At 53.5% G+C, this 27950-nt stretch overlaps 8 protein-coding genes across 8 annotated transcripts; 4 read left to right on the top strand and 4 right to left on the bottom strand.

Moving 5' to 3' along the window:
* Window positions 1-17: 17 nt before the first annotated feature.
* Window positions 18-3208, bottom strand: C8Q71DRAFT_413662 (elongation factor G mitochondrial). Its single transcript, XM_047918404.1, has 11 exons — window positions 3158-3208; window positions 2507-3093; window positions 2293-2458; window positions 2086-2241; window positions 1415-2036; window positions 1219-1362; window positions 866-1165; window positions 594-813; window positions 395-541; window positions 316-338; window positions 18-262 (listed from the first exon to the last, which is right to left on the bottom strand). The coding sequence occupies exons 2-11, from the start codon at window positions 2952-2954 to the stop codon at window positions 182-184; spliced, it is 2307 nt and encodes a 768-aa protein (XP_047782037.1). The 5' UTR covers window positions 2955-3093; window positions 3158-3208; the 3' UTR covers window positions 18-181.
* A 118-nt stretch (window positions 3209-3326) lies between these two features.
* C8Q71DRAFT_740077 (P-loop containing nucleoside triphosphate hydrolase protein) lies at window positions 3327-4824 on the top strand. The gene is made up of 4 exons (XM_047922748.1): window positions 3327-3581; window positions 3640-3673; window positions 3729-3922; window positions 3972-4824. Exons 1-4 carry the CDS (start codon window positions 3448-3450, stop codon window positions 4660-4662), a joined length of 1053 nt encoding a protein of 350 aa, XP_047782038.1. The 5' UTR covers window positions 3327-3447; the 3' UTR covers window positions 4663-4824.
* A 109-nt stretch (window positions 4825-4933) lies between these two features.
* On the bottom strand, window positions 4934-7357 carry C8Q71DRAFT_413854 (concanavalin A-like lectin/glucanase domain-containing protein). The gene is made up of 4 exons (XM_047918407.1): window positions 6341-7357; window positions 5874-6287; window positions 5414-5823; window positions 4934-5355 (listed from the first exon to the last, which is right to left on the bottom strand). Exons 1-4 carry the CDS (start codon window positions 7147-7149, stop codon window positions 5243-5245), a joined length of 1746 nt encoding a protein of 581 aa, XP_047782039.1. The 5' UTR covers window positions 7150-7357; the 3' UTR covers window positions 4934-5242.
* Window positions 7358-8329: 972 nt separating this feature from the next.
* On the top strand, window positions 8330-8997 carry C8Q71DRAFT_740088 (uncharacterized protein). Its single transcript, XM_047922749.1, has 3 exons — window positions 8330-8609; window positions 8658-8701; window positions 8752-8997. Exon 1 carries the CDS (start codon window positions 8355-8357, stop codon window positions 8565-8567), a length of 213 nt encoding a protein of 70 aa, XP_047782040.1. The 5' UTR covers window positions 8330-8354; the 3' UTR covers window positions 8568-8609; window positions 8658-8701; window positions 8752-8997.
* An 883-nt stretch (window positions 8998-9880) lies between these two features.
* C8Q71DRAFT_740097 (uncharacterized protein) lies at window positions 9881-10896 on the bottom strand. The gene is made up of 5 exons (XM_047922750.1): window positions 10574-10896; window positions 10386-10515; window positions 10195-10338; window positions 9964-10087; window positions 9881-9903 (listed from the first exon to the last, which is right to left on the bottom strand). Exons 1-4 carry the CDS (start codon window positions 10710-10712, stop codon window positions 9982-9984), a joined length of 519 nt encoding a protein of 172 aa, XP_047782041.1. The 5' UTR covers window positions 10713-10896; the 3' UTR covers window positions 9881-9903; window positions 9964-9981.
* A 1292-nt stretch (window positions 10897-12188) lies between these two features.
* Window positions 12189-15849, top strand: C8Q71DRAFT_413955 (glycosyl transferase family group 2-domain-containing protein). Its single transcript, XM_047918408.1, has 10 exons — window positions 12189-12343; window positions 12393-12592; window positions 12647-12755; window positions 12807-13194; window positions 13248-13357; window positions 13413-13591; window positions 13870-14768; window positions 14820-14957; window positions 15016-15238; window positions 15293-15849. Exons 1-10 carry the CDS (start codon window positions 12296-12298, stop codon window positions 15627-15629), a joined length of 2631 nt encoding a protein of 876 aa, XP_047782042.1. The 5' UTR covers window positions 12189-12295; the 3' UTR covers window positions 15630-15849.
* A 1205-nt stretch (window positions 15850-17054) lies between these two features.
* On the top strand, window positions 17055-19489 carry C8Q71DRAFT_721107 (uncharacterized protein; the record flags this gene model as incomplete). The annotated part of the gene is made up of 13 exons (XM_047921409.1): window positions 17055-17130; window positions 17157-17286; window positions 17322-17347; window positions 17729-17783; window positions 17835-17869; window positions 17929-18092; window positions 18157-18158; window positions 18218-18279; window positions 18339-18436; window positions 18783-18856; window positions 18996-19056; window positions 19128-19162; window positions 19219-19489. 13 exons carry the CDS (start codon window positions 17055-17057, stop codon window positions 19487-19489), a joined length of 1089 nt encoding a protein of 362 aa, XP_047782043.1.
* Window positions 19490-21410: 1921 nt separating this feature from the next.
* On the bottom strand, window positions 21411-22349 carry C8Q71DRAFT_740109 (uncharacterized protein). The gene is made up of 4 exons (XM_047922751.1): window positions 22081-22349; window positions 21894-22023; window positions 21627-21817; window positions 21411-21559 (listed from the first exon to the last, which is right to left on the bottom strand). Exons 1-3 carry the CDS (start codon window positions 22262-22264, stop codon window positions 21640-21642), a joined length of 492 nt encoding a protein of 163 aa, XP_047782044.1. The 5' UTR covers window positions 22265-22349; the 3' UTR covers window positions 21411-21559; window positions 21627-21639.
* Window positions 22350-27950: the final 5601 nt, after the last annotated feature.

The raw sequence follows: 27950 nt of genomic DNA on the forward strand, positions 1-27950 counted from the left end.
AGATAGAGCGCTCAAAGCATAAGCGCGTACCGGTTCAAGTGGGCACAAGAAGCCAGCAGTGGCTCGTCGACGTTAGGATGCATGATATGCTATAGCACAGTGTGGAATGCGTCTAGAAATGACCACAATGACGACGAAAGCAAGGACCGGTATTAGATGCTGTACAATGATATCATAGTGTCTACTTTTTCGACTGGGGGAGGGTCTTCCTGTACGCCTCCTCCAGCTCCTTCTGTACCTGAGGCATGACGGGCGAGTGGGTCTAGGAGGACCAGTCAGCACGACGCTACACTTGACAAGTAGAGGGCTCCTCACCTTGTACTCCATGCTGAATTCACCTGCAAGAAGAAACAGTCAGCGACGGAAGGTTCCGAGCGAAGTAAGGGGTACATACCCTTGCCCTGAGTGACGCCGCGCAAGTGGCTGGAGTAGCCGAACATGTCGTTCAGCGCAACATCCGCCCTACACGTGAACTCCTCCTCGCGGACCTCACTGTCCGTGATCGTTCCGCGGCGCGCATTCAGGCCACCAATCACCGCGCCTGAACCACATCATCAGCCTCTTTTTTTATACTGATCCTGAGTGGAACGTACTCTGGAACTCAGCCGGTGCAACGACCTCGACGTTCATTACGGGCTCGAGTATGATGGGGCTCATCTTCTTGTAAGTCTCGCGGAAGGCACCAATGACGGCCAGCCGGAAAGCAAGCTCGGACGAATCGACAGAGTGAGCGAGACCGTCCTGCAGCACGAGCCGGGAGCCACAGATCGGGTTTCCAGACAGTGTGCCCTTCTCGAGTGCCTCATAGAAGCCCTAAGGGTGATCGTCAGATGGCTGTGCCACCGCAGTCGAGCAAGCACCTCACCTTCTCACAGGCCGGAATATAGTTGGTCGGGATGTTCCCACCCATGACCTGGTTTACGAATTCGATGTCCTTGCCAGTGGTCGGGTCGGCTTGCATGGGCTCGACGAAGCCGATGACACGCGCGTACTGGCCCGCGCCGCCGGTCTGCTTCTTGTGCGTATAGAAGAAGTTGGCGCGCTGCGTGATCGTCTCGCGGAACGCAACGCGTGGCTTGCCCGTGACGCAATCGACGTTGTACTCACGCCTCATACGCTCGACGTAGATCTCGAGATGGAGTTCGCCCATGCCGGAGATGATCGTCTGGTAGGACATCATGAGTCGAACAGTCAGACTGGCTAGTGAGGGAGACTCGCCTCCTTGCTCTCTGAGTCGACATGTACACGGAACGTCGGGTCTTCCTTTTGGAACCGGTTGAGAGCACGAGAGAAATTCGGCGTTTCCTGGCCCTTCGGTGTGAGAGACAGAGAGATGACGGGTTCGGGCACAAACATGGACATCTACATGGACAGATCAGTGATCAATCAACTGGTCTCTGGTACGACAGCGTACCATCGAGTATGACGTCGAACCATCTGTGAAGGTATCGCCAGAGGAACATTCCACACCGAACATCGCACAAATTTCACCAGGCCCAATCTCATCAATGTCCTCCATCTCGTTACTGTGCATGCGCACGAGACGTGGAACCTTGACCTTCTTGCCGGAGCGCGCATGCCAGATGAACTGGCCCTTACGGAAGCTACCCTGGTACACACGCATGTACGTCAGCTGGCCGAAACGACCTTCCTCAAGCTTGAACGCAAGCGCAACGAGCGGCGCCTTAGCAGCGGGAACGAGAGGAACCATCGGAGTGTCGGCAGGCAGTGAGGTATCGTGCGCAACAACCTGACTCTCTGAAGGAGTGGGGAGATACGCGCAGACACCATCCAGCAACGGCTGCACCGCAGTGTTCTTGACTGCAGAACCCAGGAAGACCGGAGAGAACTTGAGCCCGACAGTCGCGCGGCGGATGGCCTCCGCGAGCTGCTGGGTGTTGGGCTCCTCGTCCATGATGACCATCTCGCCGATCTCCTCGTCGACGTCGGCCAGCTGTTCGATGAGCTCGCGCCGCTTCTGCTTGGCGAAGTCGAGGACGGAGTCCGGAATCTCGTCCGAGACCACGACGGTGTTGCTGTAGTGCTAGGGTTAGGGGCAGAACATGCACGGAGGTGATGGCTCACCCCTTCTCGCCCTCGTTGTAGATGGCCTTCCAGCGCACGAGGTCGACGACGCCCTTGAGCTCATCCTCAACACCGATGGGCACCTGCACAGCAGCCGCAGGGATGCGCAGCTTAGTCCGAATTTGCTCAATGACACGCCATGGGTTTGCACCAGGTCTGCACGCAGTTGAGCATCAGCCGCACTCGATGCAATGGGTTGTTGCGTACCTGTCCATCTTGTTGATGAACGAAACCCGAGGAACGTTGTACCGCCGCATTTGCCGGTCGACCGTAGTTGTCTGACTCTGTACACCGGAGACCGCACACAAGACCAGAATAGCACCGTCCAGGACACGCAACGCCCGCTCGACCTCGATAGTAAAGTCAACGTGACCTGGGTGCTGTCAATGCATGACCCAACGGTGCTGACTGCTCGACGTACCTGGCGTGTCAATGATGTTGATGGCGTACTTCTCCTGCTCTCCGGTCGCTGGCATGGTAGCAACCCAGTCGCAGTATGTCGCCGCACTCTGGATGGTGATACCCTTCTCCCTCTCCAGCTCCATACTGTCCATCTTCGCTCCAACATTGTCTCGCCCTCTGACTTCGTGGATCTCCCGGATGCGTCCAGTGTAGTACAATATCCGTTCGGTCAATGTCGTTTTGCCAGAGTCAATATGTGCGGACACCCCAATGTTGCGCTGAAATCTGAGACGGAGCAGATCCTGGTCCGAGAGAGGATACGAAGGACGTTCGGGCGCGTCACTCTCGCCAGGATTGGTTGCTGCAGCGGTGGCTGCATGTCGCCGCGTTGCCCAGGACTTGCCAACGAGAGCGGCTGAGAAGCGTGGTCTTGTTCGGAGACAGGTCTGGAACATTTGCGTGGCCATCCTGGCTCAGTGCTATGACCGCCAGCCCGCGCGGAAGATGCTTTCACGGAGACAAAGCAAACGGAGAAGCCAGCTCAACTTGAACGACCTCTGCTAAATTTTGGGTCGGCGGTTTCCGGACTGCCGTTCACAGGAAGCCCTACGCATACAACCGCACAATGTCAGCAAATTTATTCTCTAGAATAGGTTGCACTCGTACTCACGTCGCGGAGGCTTGTCCGAGTGCGTGGACGGCGGAGAGTGGTCGCTGCGTCCGCCGACTCCGAGCTGGCAAGCGGGCTCGGCCTGTATGTACAGATCACGTGAACGATTGATCCGTCGAGGAAAGTGATCTGTCCGTAAAAGGCAATTGATCCTGCTTGACGGGGTTGACGGCGCGCTAAGTGCTGCAACATGGAGAGCGCCCCCGGATACACACGAACCCACACCTTCAGATACTACAGCCTCGATCTGTCGTCTTGACTGTCTCCTCTGCTATTTATTATCGTACAACATGCAGAGCGATTGGGGTCCGTCGAATGACTTTGGTACCCAAGTTCGGTCTCGACTAGTACTCTCGTCATTGGCTGTAGATGGCTATGAGGTCGTCGGGGACCAAGCTGCAGACGAGAAGGAGGTTACTATCGCGTACGCATAGCTTTTACTACTTCGATCATGCTCGGAAACGAACTCATAATCCGCTCAGCGTTATGGGTGCCACCGGCTCCGGGAAGTCTACGGTCAGAGCCTTCCCGGAACGGCCCTAGATACTTTGTTGATGCTCACGACACGCAGTTCATCAACCTTGCCAGCTGCTCGGACCTATCTATTAACGATGGTCTCAAGTCGTGCACCAGTGAGGTCGAATTCTCAAGGGCGTTCGGGCTGGCTGGCAAGACTGTCAGGCTGATCGACACGCCGGGCTTCGACGACACTACGCGGTCCGATACAGAGGTGCTCAAGATGATCGCTGTGGCGTTATCTCAGATGTGGGTGGTCCATGTAGTGAAACAGCCAGATGCTGACCGGTTCTGCAAGGTATAAGGACGGCCACAAGCTGACCGGTATCATCTACATGCAGCGCATCTCCGACTTCCGTATGACCGGGATCTCCAGGCGGAACTTCCACCTCTTCCGGAAGATATGTGGCGAGGACACGCTCAAGAACGTCGTCATTGTGACCAACATGTGGAGCGAGGTCAACGCAGAGCGCGGGCTTGCGCGCGAGGACGAGCTCGCGTCCGACTCCATGTTCTTCAAGCCCGCACTCGACAAGGGCGCGAAGATGATGCGTCACGATAACACGTATCACTCCGCCGTCACCATCATGTTACAGCTTATCCCGAACACCCCCACGCCTCTGCTCCTCCAAGCCGAGCTGATCGAGCAAGAGAAGGATATCGCTCAGACAGCTGCCGGCACGGAACTCGCACGCGACATCGAAGAGCAGCGGCAAAAGTACGTGGAGGAGCTCAGCGAACTACAGCAGGAGATGCAGGATGCGTTTCGCGAGAGGGACCACGAGACTGCTGAAGAGCTAGAGCACGCGCAAGAGGAGACCAAGGCAAAGGTGTTGACGATTGAGCAGCAGCAGCAGGGCTTCAAGGGTACATTCGCTTCCATGGCTGCTGTCGCCGCTCCATTCGTAGCTGCCGCCGCCGCTGCTGGTGTAACCATGTTGCTGAGGCATAACGTCCATCAGATGCGCTCTCATTCTCCGCCGCCGTAGAACCCCCTAGCATTGTGGTTGAGCAGGGCCGCTCAGGCTAGTCTTGCTCGAGCCGCCGATTACATTCGATGGTGTACGAATACATTCGTGTAGTCTCTGAACTTGTTGTCGCATAAACTAGATGTACATCCTCGTGCATATACTCGGGTAGTCTGTTCCGATGGCACGAATGAACATCTTGTGCTCCGTGTATTCAGGTTCTATTGACGCAAAGCTACATTGTCTATGAGATTCGCGAACGCAGTGTTACAGTACAACCAAGCGTCGAAGGGACATTATAACGGTGGCTGACACCGACAGAGTATACGATACGAAAAATGCTGACCAGGTGAGAACTCCAGAAAGAAAAACCCGCCCGAAAAAGTGGCAAAGCGCTACGAAGGAACAAGGACCGGACGGTGTATCGTGACACTCTGTACAACAATGTCCGACATGGCAAGTATACCAAAAACGGGACCTTCCGACTCTGGCAATCTCTACACCGGGGGTGAGCTCGTGGTAGATGGTGACAAGCAGGGAATCCGCGAGAGGTGAGCCTCAGAGTAAGTCGACAACGCAGTACGACGAATCTCTCGCCACTCTAACACGACTGCCACATCTTGACGGATTCAATGATGAATGCGCGATCCTGGGTGTCCTGCGGCCAGGTCGCATACCACGAATCCTGCGCCTGGGCAAAATCGTGCATCGCGGCTAGTATTCTCAAAGTCAGTGATCCTGTCCCAACACTGTTGTCAAGCTATATACGTACCACTCGACGCGTCCAGCCAGGGCTTGTCCCCAACAGCATCTGGGAACCACCCGTTCGTCCCGCCGACAGCAAGGTCAAGGATGAGGTAGAACGGCTGGTCGAAGGGCGCGACGTTCTTCGTGCCGTTCACCCACGGGTCCGGGGTGACGATGTAATTGGAACCGTTCGCGATCGTCTCGGGGAAGTCGCCGCGCTCGAAGAACGGCTCGTTGAACGAGAGCTGCAGCGTGTGGTCGAGGCGTGTGTCGACGTACATCCGCATGAACGTGGGCGTCCACTCGAGTGAGTACGTGTGGTAGTCGTCCGCGTACGTCTTGCGCCGGTTCGTCCAATAGCCGAACGTCTTCGCGACGCCGTTCAAGAAGGGGAAGGGGCCCCAATTCAGGGAGGAGCGCACGTAGTTGATACCCCTGCAGAGCTATTAGCCTAGAAGTTGCAATTTATCAGAACTCGTACTCACTGCGCTGGGTAGCTGATACCATTGCCGCGCGCCTCCATGATGTCAATCTCCCCAGACGCCGGCCAGGCGCCATAGACATCGTTGACGGGCATCATCCATATAGCAGGCCAGAGCCAGTCGCCTCGGGGAAGCTTCGCGACAACTTCGACCTTCCCATACTTGATGTTGTGGCTGCTGACGGTCGACAGCCGCGCGCTCATGACAGGGTTGATCACGGCGCCCGAACTTGAGTTGGAGACGGCACCGCAGGCAGAGTGATTCGAGCTCGTGCAGCCGGAGATATTGTAGGTGTAGCCATTCAGGACGTGGTCGTAACCAATAACGTCGGACGTAAGCGTCGGCACAATGTACAGCTTGCCATCCTGCACGAAGGAGTTGTTCGAGGCGGCCGTAGTCATCTCGAATTCGCCGTTTCTACAAAGTGGTAGTGAGCTTCTGCCAGTAGTATGACGAACTATGACGCTTACCCGAATCCGCCCATCTCCACGTCACGCGTCCAGATGTTCTGGTCGAACGTGTTGAAGTCGTCCTGCATGATGAGGCACAGGTTGCCCACACGAGGAACATCCCTCCAGCCGAAGTAACAGCGGATGGCTCCACCGATGACCCCGATCATGGCGACGGCCAAGGTGACCCACCATGATATACGCACATAGACGTCCTTGTCAGAGGTCCAAGGCTTCTCGATTTCGCCTGTGAGCATCGTCGAGCGCTGGCGCTTCGCTGTGGGACGGGCGAGCGTCTCCGAAACCGAACAGCCGTCATACATCGTCGCCCGGCGCGCCATGATCGGAGGCGACATGAACGAGTTGCGAACCATGGAGTCTACACGCGGGATGCTGCCGCGTAGCACCTTTTGGACGTGGGGAACAGAGGGGATCGACGCAGCATGGCGCAAAGTGGAGGAAGACTGCGGCCCGTTGGTGTTTGGACGGTGGAGGTTGTCCGAGCCACCGCTGGACACCCTCTGGTGGTGGATACCGGGGGTCCCGGGAACGGTCTGTTCCGCGCTGAAGGTGACGACGCTGGCTGGAGGTGAGAACGGGTTGGAGGCATCACTCCTCGGCGTAGTGGGGACGGACTCGTCAGCGATACTGTGCGCTGGAGTGCGGAAGGGGTCTCGAGAGGCATCTTCAACTGTGCGATCGACGAAGAAGAGAGGCTTTGGTGGCTGTAAGGGTGGGTGGCGCCTCGATCCAGTGGAGGAATGCGGAACCTGCGAAGCCGAGCCGTGTGAGGAGGATGCTCGTGAGGACGGAGCGGACGACGATGACATCGCAGATGAATGGGACTCGGCGGTAAACAGGTCGAACTGAAGGAAAGTAAGCGGCCGTCCTTCGTTGGAGGCGTGAGGAGAGGATGTGAGCGTCCGTCAAAGGCTTTAGTACCGCTGCACGGAATGCACGGCTTCACCTTGTCACCGCGATAATACGGCCGGACTGCGAATGTATCTCCAGGCACAATGCACATGTCAGCGCGGGACTGGATAGGCTTGCATGTCCCTGGCACGCATGCATAGCCATGTAGGGTCCTGGTATAGAATGTCAGCGATGGAGTGACGCGGTGGCTGTTTCGGCGATACAACAATCGAGCCGTGGGCCAGGCTCGACATGTCCGGAGGATGCGGACGCTCGACGCATCCCTGTTCCACTGCATAAATCGAAGAACATCTGCCAGCAGTAAGGACTGTCAGCCCAGGAACAATTCATTCGCGATCCGCACTACGCCCGCCGGTGCCTCTCAGATCATATCTCATTGACCGCAGACGCCAATGGGCGTGCTTACGATTTGTACACAGACGCAGCCGAAATGCGGGAGAGGACGCGAAAAAGGAAATGTCATGAAATCACACTTACCATGCGTGCGATGAGGCGCCTGTCATGTTCCAGGACCAGTAAAGCCTGGCAGGTGAAGCCTTCGTTCCGCGGGGGCGCTCGTCGCGCTGGCAGAATCGACAGTCGGGTTCCTTGTCATCACCTTCACCGACGCTGTCATAGCACCCCCTTCAACTTGCAGAACAGACCTGTGCGCGAAAAAAGGCACGACTCCGACGCGGATGCGCCAAGGTTGATGGCTGCAACTTTGCTGCACAATGCACGCACCGGCTGAGACACGTTCAACGTGGGTGGATGGAGATTTGCCCGAAGCGGTCCAATCGCTCCGAATCTGCCCAGTCACGGTTCCTTTTTGAAGCATATGGCGATGTTCTCCGCAGGGCATGCAGAATGGCCGCCGCGCTGGTGCGAATCTTCTTCGATGGGCCTCAGTGATTCAGAGGCTAGTAGGGCGTCATGATCAGTATGTGGTCTGGCTGCAGGAGATAGCTAAGGCTTCCGGACATACAAAGCCGTCAAGATGACACTGGCCAACTTAAGCGCAGAGCTCGCGCGCCATGTCGGAATATAGATAGAGCAGAACACGGAGGAACGTCGTTCGAGACTGAGCCTTTGGGCATTGTTTGGGCGGCCTGGGAAACCTTCAATGTCCGGCGCAAGTCCGATTGGCTCGATCACTCATACGGGTGGCGATCCACAGCCATATCGGGACATCCGGACAATTCGCCGACACTTGAGTTTCGTTCTACTACTACTAGAGCTACTTACCTCGCACTCTTTTGTCCATGCGGCCCAGTACACGGCCCATAGCTGGGCCACCCGATGCACTGGAGTCTGGACAGAGGCACAATCTTCATAAATGGTGAATCCCTGGCGAATCCCATGTCACACGGGCCCTGAGGTCTGCAATCTCCGGCATTCATAGCATATTGAACTGAGAAGATCGTAGGAAGCACCGAAGCAAGGCCAGACCCGACGTGATCAATCACATAAGTATCTGAGTTGCCATATCATCATACTTAGTCTAACTTGGGACCGCTCAGGGGAGTTGAGTACTGCGGCCCGGGGACTACCAGTCCAGATCGTGCGGGAGTTCAGGAGACTGAGGAGCGATGTCTTCCAACATGATGCGACGTTCGGGTGGAAGCTTACAGAAGTGGCATTTCCTCCGGGTGTCCTCGAGTTACGAGACCGCCGGTTGGGAGCAGCAGACGATACTCCTACCATTCATGACATGTATCGAAGCCACCATGCGTTACAGAATGCGAATCCGCGGGATTCACTCTTCATTTTCTTTGTCGTCTCCCGATTCTACGTGCTGCTCCCGGCTCTATAAGTTTCAACGGCCGTTAATTAAGCATCGAAGACGCAGACAGCACTGCGGCCGAAGGGAGAAAGAGCGGAGCGGATTTTGATAGGTTCCGTCATGCTGACGCGTCTCTCGGGAACTCTTCTTTGAGCATTGAAAACCAGCGCCAGTCTTGTGTTCGCGCAGTCAGTCATCCGTGGGTGCCTGAGCCGTGGCTGGTGTACGTAGATCGACAAAGGATTGAATGAGTGGTTTCGAACAGTAATGTCAAAGTGAGTTACTGATCGTCAGAACTTAGCTCGGAGCTACTGGGGGCCGTCGAACGTAGTCGCGATAATCCCCTTGTGTCGTCATTTGGCCATCACCGGGCTTGAACACACTACGACATGACAGGGTGTACGGGTGCTCTTGGCTTCCGAAGAGGAGACGGAGCAGTGCCTCTGCAAACTATAGCTGCATGCTCCCACTCCACCGTGACGGCTCGAGGGAGGAACCGACAGTAACCGCCCCAATGGCTCCGAGGAAGTCGCGAAGTTACAATCCCGTACGGTACAATGCCTTGCATAGACTCATCATCAGCGGGACCACGCCATGATGATGGTGATGCGGGTCATTATTGTGACGATGCAACACAAGCCAGTTCAATGAGAAGCGGGGTCGACGGCAGGGCAGTAGTAGGCGCCCGGCTGAAAAGCTGAAGTGACGTACCGCTGTAGCCGTTTAGATAAAATTCTCGAAACTGTATATCGCGACGGGCTGTAGATATGTAACCTCGGTCGTGTCAAGCGTGCTGTTTGCTTGTGAATATTGAGGAACAGACGCAATTGATTGTCTCTCGCAGCCTTGGTACATGACGGTGATTTCGCGCAACCAACAATCACAGACACTTGCAATTCGTCAATAAGGTTGTTCTGACATTTTACAGAGGCATATACACTTAACGGACATAAGCTCTGAGTTTGATCTAGCTCCATGTTGGACACAGAACGAGCCACAGAGTGATGGCCAATATGACCGCGAACACGAAAAACCAAGAAGGTGGATGTTCCAGAGCCTCTGTACTGGAATTCCTGGAAGGTGTCAAAGAATTGACGAGGGATCATTCCGTTGGTGAGTGGATGACAGTACTTGATAGCGAGACAAGACATTGGTAGGGGACGCCGTGAATACCACTCACCCCGCAACTAACCAATAACCAACGTTTGGGTCAGGTATCGGACAGTACTGATGTTTGCGAGACGAACGCGATGGCTCTGGCAGGAACCGCACAACATCGGCAGGATGCCTTCGACAGCCAAACAAGCATGAACCTCGACCTGGACTTCGGTACCGTATGAGACCAGTCGTCCCATACAGACGAAACCTTACCGAGACGCATCTGCCCGACGAACAGACATGTGGAAACTAGTCACTTTGACGCGCAGGTGGTGGCCAGTCGAAGCGTGTCTTGTGCGCTGGAGCTTCATGACCGCCACGGTGGCGTGAGGCGATAACGAGGCTACACATGTCAAGTAGACGTTATATCGCAGACATGGACTGCACAACATCGAGCGCGCCTTGGCAGGGTACTACGAGGGTCCCGAGGCCACATTGACGTTTCAGGTGCAGTACATTGCACGCCGGAGGCTCGATAGACCATCTTGCTGTCGATCGAGGTCGTGGAAGTGAAAAGGCCTCGCTGTGAGTGATTGACATTTAGCACGGAGGTGAAACCTTGTCACGACGGTCAAGGGGCGACATTGCTTGTCAGTGAACCTGTCTAACCCCGCGACCCGTCCTGGACACCGCCGCGGCCGGAAAGGATGATGTGCTACTCCTTTCTTGAAGGTTCGAGCGACCAGAAGGCATGCATTCAAGCATTGGGTGGGCTAGCCTGAGGTGTAACACTGTAAGTACAACACCACGTTTAATTGACCGCTAAACTTTCTGTCGGTGCCGAGGCGGACCGCCACCGGCACCACGTGTTGGCAATTACGGACTACCGTTTTCGGCAAGGATGCGATCTCCGGGCAAGCGCCGATGACCTGGGCTTGCGGTCTTCCTTCTGAACTCTCATCTACCTTGTCGCGCGCGACATGTTCTGCTGCTGAATGCACCGAAGATCAAGCGTCCGACCTGGATTCTGACAGAGATGCGGACGGCGGATGCGTTCGAAATCGCCGTCTCCGAGCGAGCCTACCGAAGACTCGAAGTAGGCATTTTGATGATCGTGGTACCATGGTACCACACTATGGCACTACTATGGCTTGGCCGGTATGTAGGTACCCAATCTAGTCCGAGGGCATATCTGCTCATACATTCAATTTGGACCATTTGACTCTCTCCACTCTTGACTGCTGTTTGACATGACTGGGAACGTGTTTGTGCACACCGCCCCCTAGGCATCCTCGATGGTGCCGAGGCCCGAAGGGCTTAAGGATGCATACGCGCTCTTTGAACGTGCCTTGATCTTGCAGATTTCGGTCGCGGAAAGTTCAGCATTCCGTGCACCGGAGCTCTGCATGGACAGGATCAATCACCCTCGCGCCGCAACAGCCGTATGACTGAGCGGCCGAGGGAGCAGCCTGCCCAACGCGGAGCTGGGCGCGTAACAAATCATACAGCGTCAACAGACAATCGTCATGATGCTTGAATTGTCAGCAGCGCTCCGGTAAGTAGTCTTGTTTCGCGGAGATCGGAGGCTGGTGGGAAAAAATCCGTAAGGGCAGTCTTGTTGCTCACGAGAAATTGCACATGTAGACGGCACGAAGGCGTCAGGGAATCCTGTTTGCGGTGCATTGTAACGATCTGTCGGCTCACTCAATCCGCTTTCGACGACTGATCCCGCGAAGAACGTTTGACAGGCCATTCCAGAATTTGCATTCAATGCTACACACATGTTGGCCGTCATGTCGTCGGACCAATCTCCCAGGCACATTGTGGTGACATCGATCCAGCCTGTCCACACAATGCCGCTCTAGGATGATTTCTATTGCCGAGGAACAGGTTTGCATATCGGTTGTATCCCATTCTGCCGATTCGCTCGTATGATTTTGTGACCGAGATCGGCCGCGGCGGAGGACATCCTGCGTACCTGCACGAATTCGACGAGCATTCAGTCGAGTCCAGTTTGGCTGCGGATGGGCGACTCCTTATAAGCTTTGCTTGAGTGTGTGAAGAGTCAACCGCCCACCTCCTTCGGTTCTCGGTGAGCTTGGCCACAAGCAAGCGTTCACCTTCCCTGTCTGCCTGGAATCCATTCATTGTCCCTCACATCCTATAGCTATAGCCCTGCTACCATGGACTACGACGCATATGACGCTTTGCTCCACCACATTTTCAAGCAGGTCTGTCCATTGTACTTCCTACATCTGACCTATCTGACCCTTGCTGTAGACTCAAGGCGATGCCTGGTTCAAGCCCTCGGAGGAGAACGTGCACGCGGGTGTCTGTCTGCGTGTAGACGCCAGACGCTTCCGTGTCTTCCCTTACGAGAACCACTACCTCGAGCCATTCGAGGCTGCCATAAGACAACTCAACCCGGTAGTGGCTGTCAAGATTCGCAGTGCTGCCATCCATGCGGCGCTCAACACGGTGTAAATACCTTTTATAGCGTTGGCCTGAACTACGCTAACATAAAATATCTACAGTAAGGATGATGCGGATGCCATCTTCATTGATGTTGATAACCGGATCCAGGTCCTCGAGACCATGGCACTCCTACCCCGGGCAGACAAGGAGCAGTGTGCTGCGTTCATTGTAGGTCTTGACTTCTCCCTTGTTTGCATCTCACTCATATATAATTCACAGCGCGACGAGGGCGTTCTGGTCGTCTGGTCATACGCGCTCGAGACCATCATCCCCACATGCCGCGACTTCGAGGAGAAGCTCATCCACCTCGTCTGGAAGCATCGAAATGCATTCGGCTCACTGGCATCGTCGATCGCGCCGTCGACCTATGCCTCCGACTCGGACGTCAACCTGACCGAGAAGACCCAACAGGCGCCCGTCGTCACCGAGAAGGAGGTCGCCGAGCTCGCGCAGAAGAAAGAACCGAAGCCGAAGAAACGCAACTGCGGCATCTTCAGCTACTGGGTCTCGGCGAAGGAGGACATGGACTCGGAGAAGACCGCGAGCAACAGGCCAATACGGCTGTTTGCGCCAGTGTATGGTGGTCTGGCTGCCGCTCTGTCGATCTGTGAGTGGTTACACAAAGTGAGAAGTGTGACTGTGGCTGATACTGCATGACAGTCTTCATCGCTAGCGGTATCAACACCATGATAGAGGAATCGGTATTGGACGACACGTACGTTCGGTGGGCTCTCTGCGTGACGATCCCGTTCTTGTTCTGCGTTTCTCTGGTAAAGTGATCTAGCATTCATTACGTCACACGTGCTCAACATCGATGTCTGCTAGTTCTTCTCTGGGCAGATTATCACGAACATCTCTTTCATCCTCGGACCCGTTGCACAGTTCCATGAGAACTCGAAGTACTACTCTGCCATCCCCCCTGCACCCAACAAGCTCGTGGACTCGAATTTGCCGCACATCACGGTCGAGATGCCGGTCTACAAGGAGAGTCTGAAGGAGACAATGTGAGTAACATGTCGATCATAGTCTCCATCGTGTCGGGCCATCGTGCAGATTAGCTTGCCGTTGCCGCTGTCGGCTCGTTGCATTGTTCCTCTCTGTCGCTATGTTTAGCAAACCACATGGAACGGCTGAACCGGGCATCATGTCTTGTTCACCGCGCACGACCGAGCTTCACGCTCGTGTCCATTAAGCTCATGAACTCGAGCTTCTCTCCACATGGTCCCTGTTACACCTGCACCATCCTTGTCGTCATCGACGGCCGCTGACGGAGTATCTACAGCGCGCCATCGGTGTATTCTTTGAAGAAGGCGATACAGACGTATGCTCGACAAGGCGGCACCTCCTCCATTTTCGTCCACGACGACGGTCTCCAGCTTATCGGCGAGGAAGAGCGGCAGGCGCGTATCGCCTTCTACGCGGACCACAATATCGGCTGGGTTGCCCGCCCGCCGCACGACAACTCTCCCGGTGGCTTTCAGCGCGCTGGCCGGTTCAAGAAGGCCTCCAACATGAACTATGGCCTCGCGCTCTCGCTCAAATTGGAGAAGCACCTCCTCGCACTCGAGGCCGATGCCGCCGCACGGGGCACGTACCACGTCGAAGGCGAAGAGTCGCTCGAAGACCAGGCGATGAACATGGCGGTCGAGGAGATCTACGAGGAGAGCGGTAAGCGCTGGCGGCCGTGGGCGTGCAACGGGCGGTCGCTGCGCGTTGGCGACATCATCCTCATCGTGGACTCGGACACGATCGTGCCCGAGGACTGCTTCCGCGACGCGGCGCGCGAGCTGTACGAGTGCCCTGAGGTCGCGATCATCCAGCACGAGTCGGACGTCATGCAGGTCGCGCACCACTACTTCGAGAATGGCATCGCGCACTTCACGCGCAGGATCAACAAGTGTATCTCGATGGCCTGTGCGAACGGCGAGGTCGCGCCATTCGTGGGACACAACGCGTTCTTGCGCTGGTCGGCACTTCAGGATGCGGCGTTCGTCGATGTGGACGATGGCGTGAAGAAGATCTGGTCAGAGTCGAACGTGTCAGAGGACTTCGATATGGCGTTGCGCTTGCAGCTTAAAGGGTACATCATCCGGTGGTCGACATACTCGGATCACGGGTTCAAGGAAGGTGTCTCGTTGACATGCGACGATGAGCTCAACCGGTGGCAGAAGTACTCGTATGGTGAGTGGTGTCTGACCGCTTTCCTTGAATTGCTGGTTGACATACGAGCAGGTTGCAATGAGTTGATCTTCAACCCCCTCATTCACTGGTGGCGCTTGGGGCCGATTACGAAACAGCTGCGCATCTTCATTTGGTCCGCCGCCCCGATGCACTACAAGATCAGCATGTTGTCGTATATGTTTTCGTACTGTGAGCTATACGGCGTTCCACACTGCGTTTTGCTTGCTCATGCATACGCTCTCTTTAGATGGTCTCGCCGCCGCCGCTATCCTGTCGATACTGAACTATCTCCTGCTCGGGTGGAACCTGACGGTCGATGGCTTCTACTTGCACAGCTTCGAGGTCTGGCTGGCATGCACTGTGGTCTTCCCGGGCGCGGGTAATGTTGGCTTCACACTTCTTGAATACCGACTCGGCCAACGCAGCATCTTCGACTCCCTCATTGAGAACCTCACCTGGGTACCCTTCTTGTGAGTATGCTTTTCTCCATTCCCTTCCCCCAGACCCGCTCATACCCCTTGCAGTTTCTTCTTTTTCGGCGGCCTTTCTATACACCTCTCGCAGGCGCTCCTCGCGCATCTGTTCTCCTACAACATCACCTGGGGCGCGACCAAGAAGGAAGTCGAGCGTTCCAACTTCTGGCTCGAGGTTCCCAAGATCCTCAAGCGCTTCTGGCTCGCGCTCATCATCTGCATCGCCATCGTCGCGGTCATGATTATCTTCAGCACGACCGCCGTGCCCTCGGGCTGGCAGATCTACAGCTGGGACTGGGCCGTCATCCTCCCTCTCGCGATCACCGTCGGCTGCCACCTTCTCTACCCGATCGTACTCAATCCGTGGTTCATGATCTTTTCGTACTAGGCTGCTGTGAGATTGAACAGTGACTTTCTCGTCTTTACTCGGGTGATGCGGACTCATACATGTATCTCGCACAAGTCTATAGACCACGGTGGTCGTAACTTACAGGACTATCTGGAGCCAGTGGTATCTCTGTACTATCCTGTGTTCATATGTTTTCCTCACACTCCTTCCCGGTGTACATCAGTATTACTCGTCGGTCTCTATCTTTCCCTGGGTTACGTGGGCCTCGATAGGTTACTTATCCTCGATGCAGCTGCAGCAATAGGAAATAATATGAGACATACTATGATACAGATAAAGGACGTGCGACGGTGGTATGATCCCGAACTTATAGGTCCTCCTAGGCAGTGCAACGATATGGCAACATTATGTTCGGAGTGCTAGCTTCTCTTCGGAACCTGCATGCTCTGCTGGGGAGTTGGCTCGGTATTCTGGCCCGATGCAGCGAGCAGCGGCTCGCGTTCTCCCGGTTCGGGCAGAGAGGACTCGTCTGCATCGTCCGGGTCACCGCCGCACCGGCAGCAGGAGCATTGACAGAAATGTTCTGTGCATGCATGTCCTGGGTACGGATTGTGTGAAAGGTACTGATGTCACAGAAACGTGCAACTCACGAACGCTAGCCAGGTCCGTCAAGATGCCCGTGAGCACATCGACGCAAGCTATGCAGCCCAAAGAGATGACACTCGAGAGGACTCCGTCTTCCGACATGTTGAGGATGTGACTAGAATCCGGAGATTCGAGAGCTCGTTGTGGTGGGACTGTCGTTCGTGGACGTTCATGGGAGAGAGTGGAGGTTGCCGCAGAGTTCACGACGAGCCACGGCGACGCAGCGGTGGCGCGTAAGTATGAGACGCCTTCCAGCCACAATGGTTCCGTCCCCGATGTGGGACCGGTGGCTGAACTCGGCGCCTACGCTGAGCGCTGACTCGACGCAGGTGTACTCAGTCTCTGCATCCCTCCTGCTGCATGCCACTTCTCAAACTACTCGAATCATCAAGCATCGACTCTTGACTCTTCTTGGCCTCGCGAGGGGGGAGACGTTCACGCGGCAGCAATGCGTGCTGGGACTAAGTTAAAGTGCATGTGGCGAGGACGCGTCGTCGCCTTCTGACAACGTTGGCCCGGACATCTGTTGCAGTGATACTGCTATTCGTAACGCATCATTGAACCCAGTATTCGCTCATCCGTGGAGTGACTGCTCGCTACGACTCGACAATCTACGCTGTCAAAGTTGCGGCCAGGAACATTCGGCTGGAGACTGTAGAGTGGCAGCGCTTAGTTCTGACTTATGGGGCATAAAGACGATACCCATGCCATACTAGAGCCCGACTCTGCGGAATGTCCGGTCTACGGAGCCAGGCCCGTGCGTTACATTCATCAGGTCAACTCCCAGATTCAATGTCTAACCGCCTCTAGGGTATCACAATGAGGTCCTCTGCGGACTTTGCTGTGTCATCGTTCTCAGTCTTGCAGGGCGTCTCAGCCATTGCGGTGGTGGCTGGTGAGTGTATACCTCCCTTGAAGAAGTCCGGACTACCATTTACCGGATCACACCTAACGCTCTTCGTCGTATCGGCAAGACAGGGAACAGCGGCGCCTGCATCCAGTTGATGACGTCGTCAATCAACCCCTGCAAGCACGGAGCATCCGGGCTCGGGTGTGTGATCTTGAACAACGTGCCAGGTGACTCAGGGACAAGATATATTCGTATGAGCATGGTGAGTGAATGCATCGCTGAATGTACTTAGGTGTGCTGTTGACCTTCGGATATAGTGTGCAGCCAAACGTCTAGCACGTTCAACGTTCGCTAACCGGACATACTACAGTGCTTTAGCTCAGCCATAGAGCGACCTAAATGACAAAACACATCCGTGGATATTTTTTATCCTCGGATTACATTGGTAGCCAGCGGTCCGCTTGGAGGTCGATGGCGTGCGCCAATCTATAACCTGTCAAAGGTGAAGCTGCGATCATCACTTCTGGGACGTGAAACGAATTCGGCATTGAACACTGTACTTAAAATGCTCCTCCTCTCTGCTGCCAGGCCGAGCTCGTCTTCCCTGACCACTGAGTCGATCCACTTGAAACTGAATTGACAGTGAACATGTCGACAGCAACTATCAATGTCATGGACGATAGTATAGCTTCTGACTCGTGAGTACACCATTACTTCAGAGTGCTATCATATTGATTGAATCGCGCAAGCGTCGCTACTGAGTACTTGTTCACCGCGTTCGCAAGTGAGTCGTCTTCGATACGTTAGCCATCATTTGCCTGTCTTGACCGTATTGATTACCAGTGATGATCTGCTATGACTACGTTCTTTGTCTGGGACACGAAGTCGAGCTCTTCTGGAACAAGAAAGTTCTCGGTTCTTCGGTTATCTTCTTCGCCAATCGTTACAGTCTGCTTGTGTACGGGCTCAGCTGTTTCTTGCAAGTGCACCTATCAACTACATCTATGGTGAGCGCCGCGGCGGCTATGACTCTGTTTGATTCAATCAGTCATCTGATAATGACTCTTGCAGAGGTGGGATTCTGTACTCTAGGGCATGTCTAGAGATCAGTAGCTGAATCTTGACGGTACAGTTGCAAGACGATTGACCTGATCTTCTACATAGCCAACATGCTGCTCTTTGCTATTGCACCGAGTAGGCCTTGCGTACATCGCCTTGCTCGAAACATCAACTGATTAGCCCTTTCTAAACAGTATTTGGTGCTTTACGGGCATATGCAATCAGTAATGGAAACAAATTGATCGGGTCCGCCGTGCTGATGACAGGGATGGTCCCTACAATTGTGAATTTGGTGCGTGGGCTGCTCTGTGAGAGTGCGTTATCAGTTACTCACCGTCATATCGCGACAGTACATTATGGTACGGCAGTCATATACGTATCATGGGTTGGATGGGCTATGTGCTTCGGCAAGTGATTATACTCCCGCTGCCGCCAACATGTGTGTGTTCCCGCATAGACACTCAGTTATTAGCTGAAATGCTGACAGCAATCTGACAGCCGTGAGTGCTCGAAGGCATACAGTATAACTGGTGTAACTCAAATGTCAGGTTATGCCCTTTGCTCCCCCCAGTGTATTATGTCGCCTGCGCGTGTGCATTATTGTCTGACTTCATCGTCATTGTTGTCACATGGCGCAGGACGTACCGACTCTGGCGACTAGGAGCTCGGTCGAGAACGGTCACACCGTTGATCAGCTTGGTTCTACGGGACGGTGCGTGCATAGCAGTCCCATGGAACGAATGAATCGAGGCTTATGCATCGCTGGATGATTGAAGGGACTCTATACTTTGTGTAAGCAGGAACTTGACGCTCTCGAATGATTGTCATCGGACTAATGTGTGCCTCATCAGCACTCTTCTGTTCATGAATCTTATGGAGCTTGCTGTCCGCTCATTGGTCAACGTTTCGACGGTGAGCACATTTGCTCAAACGTTGTCACAGTGGAATTCTGATTTCGAACAATACCATGACCTCAACGACAGACTAGTGTAGCGTACACGTCGTTCATGGCTATTCCGTAGGCCTTTCTTTGACTCCATAACCACATCTTCCATTGTTGAGTGCATCTTGCAGGGTTTCGTCCATCCTGATCTCTCACTTCCTCGTCAACTTGCAACAACTATCGTGTCAGGACTACCAACTTGGTTCACGCCCGGAAACCTCAACATCACACAACTTCAGCGACCCGGTATTCAATTCAATTGTCGGTAGCATGGGTGCAGACCTTGAATTCACAACACTGTCTGCAAGCATGGATGCCCCGGAGAACGCCAATGGAGAGCCCGAAGAAGCACATCAGAGCACGGACAAACCTGCGGAAGAGATGTCCGTTCATGAGGCCTAGCGACCCATGGCAGATGGCAGACGGAGATACCATTCGATGGGATTGACGACCACCATCTCGGCTGTGCGGACGCCAAAAGCGAGGGAAACATAAGGTTGTGCGTGCGTACTATGATACGTGATGGTAACATCAGTATTGACTGACAAACACGATTGTACGCAGATTTCTGGCACTACTCACTTCGTAATGACATGATCAGGGCCGTGCATAATGTATCTGACGGTCATGTGCATGAGGTACTAAGTACTTACCCGCGCCGACTGCCAGTCAACAGACATCGTACATCTCAGTTGTGGCGAAGAGAAGATCTAGATCTCCGACCAACTTTTCCATTATGGCCCGGACGGACATCGAGAGCTCTCAGCGACACATTCGTCGCCATGCCAAACCTGAAGTCACAAGTAGCGCGGCCTGCCATTCTGCGAGGTTTCAACATGTCGAGGCTCAGCAACTGTGCCACGCATTGCTACGTCATACACAGATGACGCAAACACAATCAAGCTCAGTCATCATCATCTCAGCTGAGAAACGGGTTTGCGCACTACTGATCTGATGTCACAGATGTATACATGCTGAGCGGGTGTTCCCCATTCGGGCCCTACATTTAAATGTCGTTGACAGCCTTCTTACCAGTGTTGTCGGCATCCCTGAGAATATATCAAAGGGAAGTGACGGAATATGCGGCAAACGTGGCAACGTAGCTGTGTCATCACAGCCATTCACACGAACGTTTGGTGTGTTGGCATGGTTGATTATCGGTCTTCAAGCAGCGTGCGATACACTGCGTCAATATGCGACGACTATATTGTGAGTTACCGGGAACGCCAGGGTGCCGTTATGGACTTGACGGAGCGCGTCTACACTGCCCGGCTGCATTGCGTGTCCAGCTGAGCTTGGGTTGCCTCGATGCAATGATGATGTCTGTCTAGATACCGCTGACTCAGATCTCATCCTTGGACGAGAGGTCAGTGGGCAATTGTACGTAGGTATGTTCTTGACGTCGACACATGTAAATCGTTGAAAACCCACTTTCCAGTCATAGCAGATCACGCTATATCTCACCCCGGCAAGGACCTATCCGAAGTAACTCTCCGAATACTTCCCCCGGCCGGCAGCGTTCGTGTGACATAGCCCTTGGCAATGCCGTGAAGTTCTGAACTGCGTGATGGCTGTCTTTAGGACGGACAATGAAATAGGACGAAGTTCTGCCGGCCACGCAATACGAGTCCGACTCGGATCCCCAAGTGGTTGAAGCACTAAGGCGGCTCGCTGAACCTTCCCCCCTCTCTACGGCTTCAATTCTTTCAAGCTCCAATAAACGACACGTCAACGTGGCATGAGGGCAATGTTGACGTGGATAGGCGAGTGCACTCGTAAGATTTCATTACTGACAACGACACCAGCAACGGCTCTGCCTTCTGTCACCTTGTAGGCACCAGTCACCGACCCGAAGTTCAGTTAAGGCTGCGCTCATCATTGATATGAGAAGAGTCAGCGCAGTTCTGTCCTCTTCAATTACCTCTATGATGTTTGTCGAACCCTCCGTACCGGCTTCGTTCACTCTGTCACTGTCTCTTGACATCAGGAAAACCTGAATTCCCTAATGAGGTCTCATAACAACAGATGAGACAAACTTTCATAGAATTAGATATAATTAGGGACATTAGCCAGTAGTGAACTTTCCTTGCTCCCAAAAATAATTTGCTCTAATTAGTCCATAATCCTGTCTAATCCTGTGCTAATTCTGTATGAATGAGGCACAATGTACACTATGTAAGACACAGTCCTTCATAACAAGACTCTAATGAGACACATTCACTCTGCAATGAGTCCACAATACATGCATCAGATCACAAAGAAGGGTACACATATGCTCTGCTCACTGTCACACAGCATGACATTACATAAAAAGAGATATATTGCACTACAGAATGACAGCAAGACTGTATGCCCATGTGAAACAAACACACAGATATACTCATCATAGATCTACAGGAAGTACTAGAACAAAGGAGAGGCTGGAGCAGTACAGACAAAAGCTAGGCACTCACACAAACATTGACTAGCCAACTGTCACGCGCACGGAAGGGAGAGTGTCAGCGCACTCAGTCAAATCAAACACAATGGATCCACACACCTGCAACAGTCATCTACGCCAGCACACCTTCATCGGGCAGAGCGACCCCACTGCTACGGTGACCTTCTCGTGAGCACGCAGCACCGTGGTGGCCGGCGCGGTCGTGAAGGACGCGAAGGTGTAGGCGGGCACAAAGGAAGATGACAGGCAGAAGCAGGCCTTCAGGCCACGGGCGTCGGTGAGGGCCGGCTCTGGTAGCGCACCGGAGGGCACGGGATACACAGCATCAGTCAACGATCAGGCGTGGAGGTTAATTAGTTGACGTACAAGGGGAGTGCGAGCACCAGCACAGACGACGTGGCGCACAGGCGGGCGACGCGCATGCCAGTCAATAGCGGGGATCTGCGTGCACACATGTCATTGCTTCGGAGAAGTCGGAGGCTGCGCAGATGAGTGCCTATATGTAAGTCAGTAAGATATTTAGGCAGACAGTTCACAGATATCAGTCGCGCACCTGCTAGTCCGTAATCCACTCCATAAAGTTCCTGCACACGGACTATGTATGGCCATCCATTCTCACCGCTGGCGGGCTCGCCCAGGTCCAGCTCCACGTGGATTGTGCTCCCAAAGGAGTTCTGCAAGCTACTCGAGCGCGAGCGCCGCGCAAACGACGTCCCAAACGACATCGAGGCGGTCATCGAGGGCGCCGCGTCAGCGAGCTAGAAAGAAATCATGAGTAACACATACAGTGACTACTTACCTTCGACTTATTGGACTTTGCGTTCGAGACGCGCGACGGCGCGAGCGTCTTGACGGACACACAATGGTCGTGGTGGAAAGGAGGCAAGAGAAGTCACCGCCACGTTGCGCACGAGCCACTTAACAAGCGCCCGCCTCGGATTTTCCCGGCGCGGGCTCCTGGGCGCTGACGTGGCGAGTTGCCCTTGCTTTGCCCTCGCTCCGGTCGATCTTGGGCGCGAGGGCGGCGGGGAACACTTGGTCGAACTTCGTGCGTCGTGGGCGCGGGACACGCACTGAGCGGGTGCAGGCGGCTGCGTCGGGACTCGGTACTACCGAGGTAAGTCGTTTTCTGGCCTTGCTGCTGCTGATGTGGCGTTTGTGCAGGTCGATTCGTCGGTGAACGGGAGCTTGCGTGACTAGCGCATGGTCAGAGCCTCCGCAGACGGCTTGCCAGAGTGCCTGCCAGCGCGCCGGCTCTTTCTTTCTGCTACCAGGCCACAGAGTACCGGGCTGGTCGGCCGCTGAACGTTCAATGCCGCTGCATGGTGCCGTAAGTCTCGTTTTGGTCCCATTCCATCAAGTCCCGTTGGCTCCTCCTCCTCCCGCGCCGCCTATGTACCCGTCTGCCCGTCGAACGCGTGGCTATCGGCGGTCAACTCTCTCCCCAATTCTACACCACCATCCTCGAGCCCAATGAGTGTACTTTTACGTTCCTAACGGTACACCCGGGCTGCATATTCCCCGTTGTCAACGGAAACCCGACGCCGGCCGGAGAAATGTGTCCGGAGGTTGCAAACCCACCGGCCGGCACCTGAGGTGCCCATTGTTAGCAGACTGGCCGGTCTTGTTTTGAACGGACCGGCCGGCAATAGGGCAAATCAACAAGTGTTACTGAACAATGGTCTGGAATTTAATCTATGGTTGTAAATGGACCGGCCAGAGATCAGGCACCTACATTTATAACAGACCGGCCGGGACTCATATACCCACATTAATAACAGACCGGCCGGAGCTCATATACCCACATCATTGATGCACCGGCCGGAGCTCATACATTCACATTATCAATGCACCACCCAGAGCTCATATATCTTGACTTATAATGCACCGGCCGGAGTTCATGTACCTACATTTATAACATACCGGCCGGAGGTCATATACCTGCATTGCAAAAGGACCGGCCGGTCATAGTCTACCTACACCAAAAACAGACCGGCCAGGCATGACATACTTACACTACACATGGGCCGGACAGTCATAACAAACCTACATTAGAAATGAACCGGCCGGTCATATGGAATCTGAATGATAATTGTGCCAAACATCCCAGAACACATTGTCAAAGATGCACTGAGGTTTCTGGACCATCAACACACTGGACCTAGGTTTTTTGGGCTTGGAATACATTGACAAGCATTCCCTTACATGCTCCCAATTTTATCAGGTACATACAAACCATGCCCATGCTTCAAAAGCACCATAAATGAGCTTTTCTAGCCTGGAAACAGACCAGATCCAGGTTTTCCAGGCTGGAATTGCTTCAAAGGCTATTCTTGCACATGTGTTTAGCTCCCTAAATCATATTTACAACAGGTCTGAGCCTTATACACCAAGTCCGAGTATTTTGCACAATCGCCGAGATTCCACAAAGTCCCGGCGCCGGGGGTGCACCAAGTTGCGGCGCCGCAAGTGCTCCAAGTTGCGGCGCCGCAGGTGCACCAAGCCTCGGCGCCGCACCGTCTCGTTAAGCGCCGAGAAACATCGCTCGGCGCCGAGACTTGGTGCACCTGCGGCGCCGCAGCTTGGTGCACCTGCGGCGCCGCAACTTGGTGCACCTGCGGCACCGCAACTTGGTGCACCTGCGGCGCCGCAACTTGGTACTACCTCGGCGCCGAGTTGTGCTAAACCTGAGGAATAATGGAGTCTCTAACAATGATCACAAAAAGATTACTGATGTTTGTTACACCAATGACCTTTTGTAGCTCATCTTATAGGGAATGTTAGGTTCATTAGGAAATCTCCTAATGACACTACAAAGGTTTGTATGTGGTTACTTATAAAAAGTGATGTTTGTGTCTCATTGTGTAGGGAATGGTCAGTTGATAAGTAAATCTTCTATTGACACTTCAAGGATTCTCAACGGTTAGGCCGGTACAGCTGCTTTTCCTGTTCCGGCTGGTAAGTAAACTCACTAATGACACTACAGTGTGTTGTATTTAATTAGTACATAATGAAATTAAGACAAAGGAACACTGTAGGAACAAGAGGTTGATTATCACAAAAGAATACATCATAGTTACAACCCTGCATCAAGGTTGAACTGTCTAGCATTTACAGAAAAGTCAGTGAGTTCCAAATGTAGGCTGTAGCAGAGCAATGTACCTAGGACCACATGTGTTAATTCTATAGAATGTCTCATATTCATCTGGGATTGGTTTCTACATACAGATATATATGTAGGGTGTGGCCATCATGATCATAGCAGAATGTATGAGGATAAATGAGACATGTATCAGCAACCCATCCATACATGACTTGATGAATGTACTTGTTCATCTGGACACATGTTGGCACAAAAGTTGTACATAAAGGCAACAACTTATCACTTCAGAGACATATCACTAATTGTGCATGTCCCTGCTCCCTTCTTACTCTCCTCACCATGGCAGTATTCTTTGCCCACATTAGGTTAGTGGCTATAATGTATGTTCATACAGCCAGCAGCACATATGCCAAATCTCATAGCTTAATCTTCCAAGCTGTAAGTGCTACCAACTTTAGTGTGGGCGCTAGATCAGCCAGAAGTTGTCATAGTACTACACATTTGTAATGTAGTGTTCTGTCTACTGTACAATAACAACAGCATGAGATGTACACATCCTTGTAGTCTCATCATAATAGTTGCTTATCAACCTAATGTTCCCCACAAGATGAGATACAAATATGTGTAGTGCTATCAATAAGCTTACTTACTGGCTGAACAAGAAAAGCTGCTGTACTGGCCTAAGCATTGAAAATCCTTGAAGTGTCAATAGAAGATTTACTTATCAATAGACTATTCCCTACACAATGAAATATAAACCTCACTTTTTATAAGTAACCACATACAAACCCTTGTAATGACATTAGAAGATTTACTAATGAACCTAACATTTCCTATAAGATGAGCTACAAATGTACAAATTGAATACAATATACTGTAGTGTCATCAGTAAGTTTACTTACCAGCCAGACAAGAAAAGCAGCTGTACCGGCCTGACCATTGGAAATCCTTGAAGTGTCAATAGAAGATTTACTTATCAACTGACCATTCCCTACACAATGAGACACAAACATCACTTTTTATAAGTAACCACATACAAACCTTTGTAGTGTCATTAGGAGATTTCCTAATGAACCTAACATTCCCTATAAGATGAGCTACAAAAGGTCATTGGTGTAACAAACATCAGTAATCTTTTTGTGATCATTGTTAGAAACACCATTATTCCTCAGGTTTAGCACAACTCGGCGCCGAGGTAGTACCAAGTTGCGGCGCCGCAGGTGCACCAAGTTGCGGCGCCGCAGGTGCACCAAGTCTCGGCGCCGAGCGATGTTTCTCGGCGCTTAACGAGACGGTGCGGCGCCGAGGCTTGGTGCACCTGCGGCGCCGCAACTTGGAGCACTTGCGGCGCCGCAACTTGGTGCACCCCCGGCGCCGGGACTTGGTGCATCCTCGGCGCCGGGACTTTGTGGAATCTCGGCAATTGTGTAAAATACTCGGACTTGGTGTATAAGGCTCAGAGCTGTTGTAAATGTGGATTGGGAGGCTCAATAAATGTGTTCTGATGCATTTCCAGCCCAGAAAGGCTGGTTTTGGTCTATTTTCAGCCCAGAAAACTCAATTTTGATGATTCTAAAGCTCTGGAATGGTTTGCATGTGCCTGGAAAATTGGGAGCATCTATGGGGATGCTAAAAATGTATTCAAAGCCCAAAAAACCTGGGTCCAGTGCATTTATGGTCCAGAAAACTCAGTGCATCAATGAATATGTTTCCAGGATGGTGGGAGCAATTGATATTCAGGCTCCATATGACCGGCCGGTTCATTTCTGATATAGGCATGCTATGCCTGGCCGGTCAATGTGTAGTGAAACTATGTCATGGCCGGCCGGTTTGTTTTGTGCGTGGGTACATTATGACCGGCCGGTTCTTTCTCAATGTAGGTATATCACCTCTGGCCGGTGTGTTATTAATTTAGATATATTACCTTCGGCCAGTACATCATAAACAAAGGTATATGACCTTCGGCCGGACCATTTGAAACCATAGGGATGCATTCCGGCCGGACTATTTCCAAACACAGGGATGAAATCCTGCTGGAGTGTTATAAATGTGGTTGCCACTCTCCGGCCGGTCCATTTACAACCATAGATTAAATTCCGGACCATTGTTCAGTAACACTTGTTGATTTTCCCTGCCATCGGCCGGTCCGTTCAAAACAAGACCGGCCAGTCTGCTAACAATGGGCACCTCAGGTGCCGGCCGGTGGGTTTGCAACCTCCGGACACATTTCTCCGGCCGGCGTCGGGTTTCCGTTGACAATGGGGAATATGCAGCCCGGGTGTACCGTTAGGAATGGGTATGGTCCGCTCATGAATGTGCATCCTCTTGTAACCGGATGGCCAGTCAACGCGTCAAGTCGCGTCATCCAGCCCTCAAGCCGGCCGCAAGGTTGCACGATCTGTCCGTGCACCTTGCGGCCAACCGGCTCCCGTTGACGTGGATCGCTGCACCTGTGCCTGCGCCCACTGCGATGATACTCAACACCCCGGAGGGACAAGGTGCGCTGGTGCCCCAGATCAAAGCGAGGACCGCGACGGTCTGGCTGATACACCGCTCGAAGACCGGCGCACCCGACCAAGTACCCCCGCTCCCACGCGACACACGTCTTAGTCGCGCCAGCCCAGACGCGAATGTCCGACTGGGCAGGTCGATTGCCCTCGCTCCGGTCGATCTTGGGTGCGAGGGCGGCGGAGAACGGTTGGTCGGACACGTGGGCGCGGGACGCGCATTGAGCGGGGCGGGTACGTCGGTACTACCGAGGTAAGTCGTATTCTGGCCGTGCTGCTGCTGACGTGGCGTTTGTGCAGGTGGGTTCATAGTACCCCAGTCGATCGACGGTTCGTCGGCAAAGGGGAGCTCGCGTGCGAGCTCTTGCGTGACTCGCGCATGGTCAGGGCCTCCGCAGACGGCTTGCCAGAGTGCCTTTGGTGCGCGATCTCTCCTGTTGCCAGTGTGCTTACTGATGATGGATATTGCTCATGCTTTCTCGCCCCCTGTGGTGAGTCTGTACCCGGGCGGGTTAGGGTATGGGTCGAGCTCGGGATACCCCTCTCATTCGACGCATCTTCACATGCGCGGGTTCACTTCTTCTACCGACGCGTGTTTGCGTTTGCATGCCCCTCCTGTCGACTCGCCCCCGCCTCGCGGCTCTGCACCCGTGTCTCTCTCCGGCCTCTCGAGCACTCCCCCGGCGTCCCGCATGAGCGAGTTCCTGGACGAACACCGGGCTGTGCGAGATGACTACGCGTCCAGTAATCGCTCCTCACCCTCCCAGTGTAAATTTGTTGGTTTGTCTGGACTCTAGTTAAATTGGTATATGA

Source organism: Rhodofomes roseus (genome assembly GCF_022264815.1).
Source record: "Rhodofomes roseus strain CIRM-BRFM 1785 chromosome Unknown C8Q71scaffold_4, whole genome shotgun sequence".
Classification (NCBI taxonomy): Eukaryota; Fungi; Basidiomycota; class Agaricomycetes; order Polyporales; family Fomitopsidaceae; genus Rhodofomes; species Rhodofomes roseus.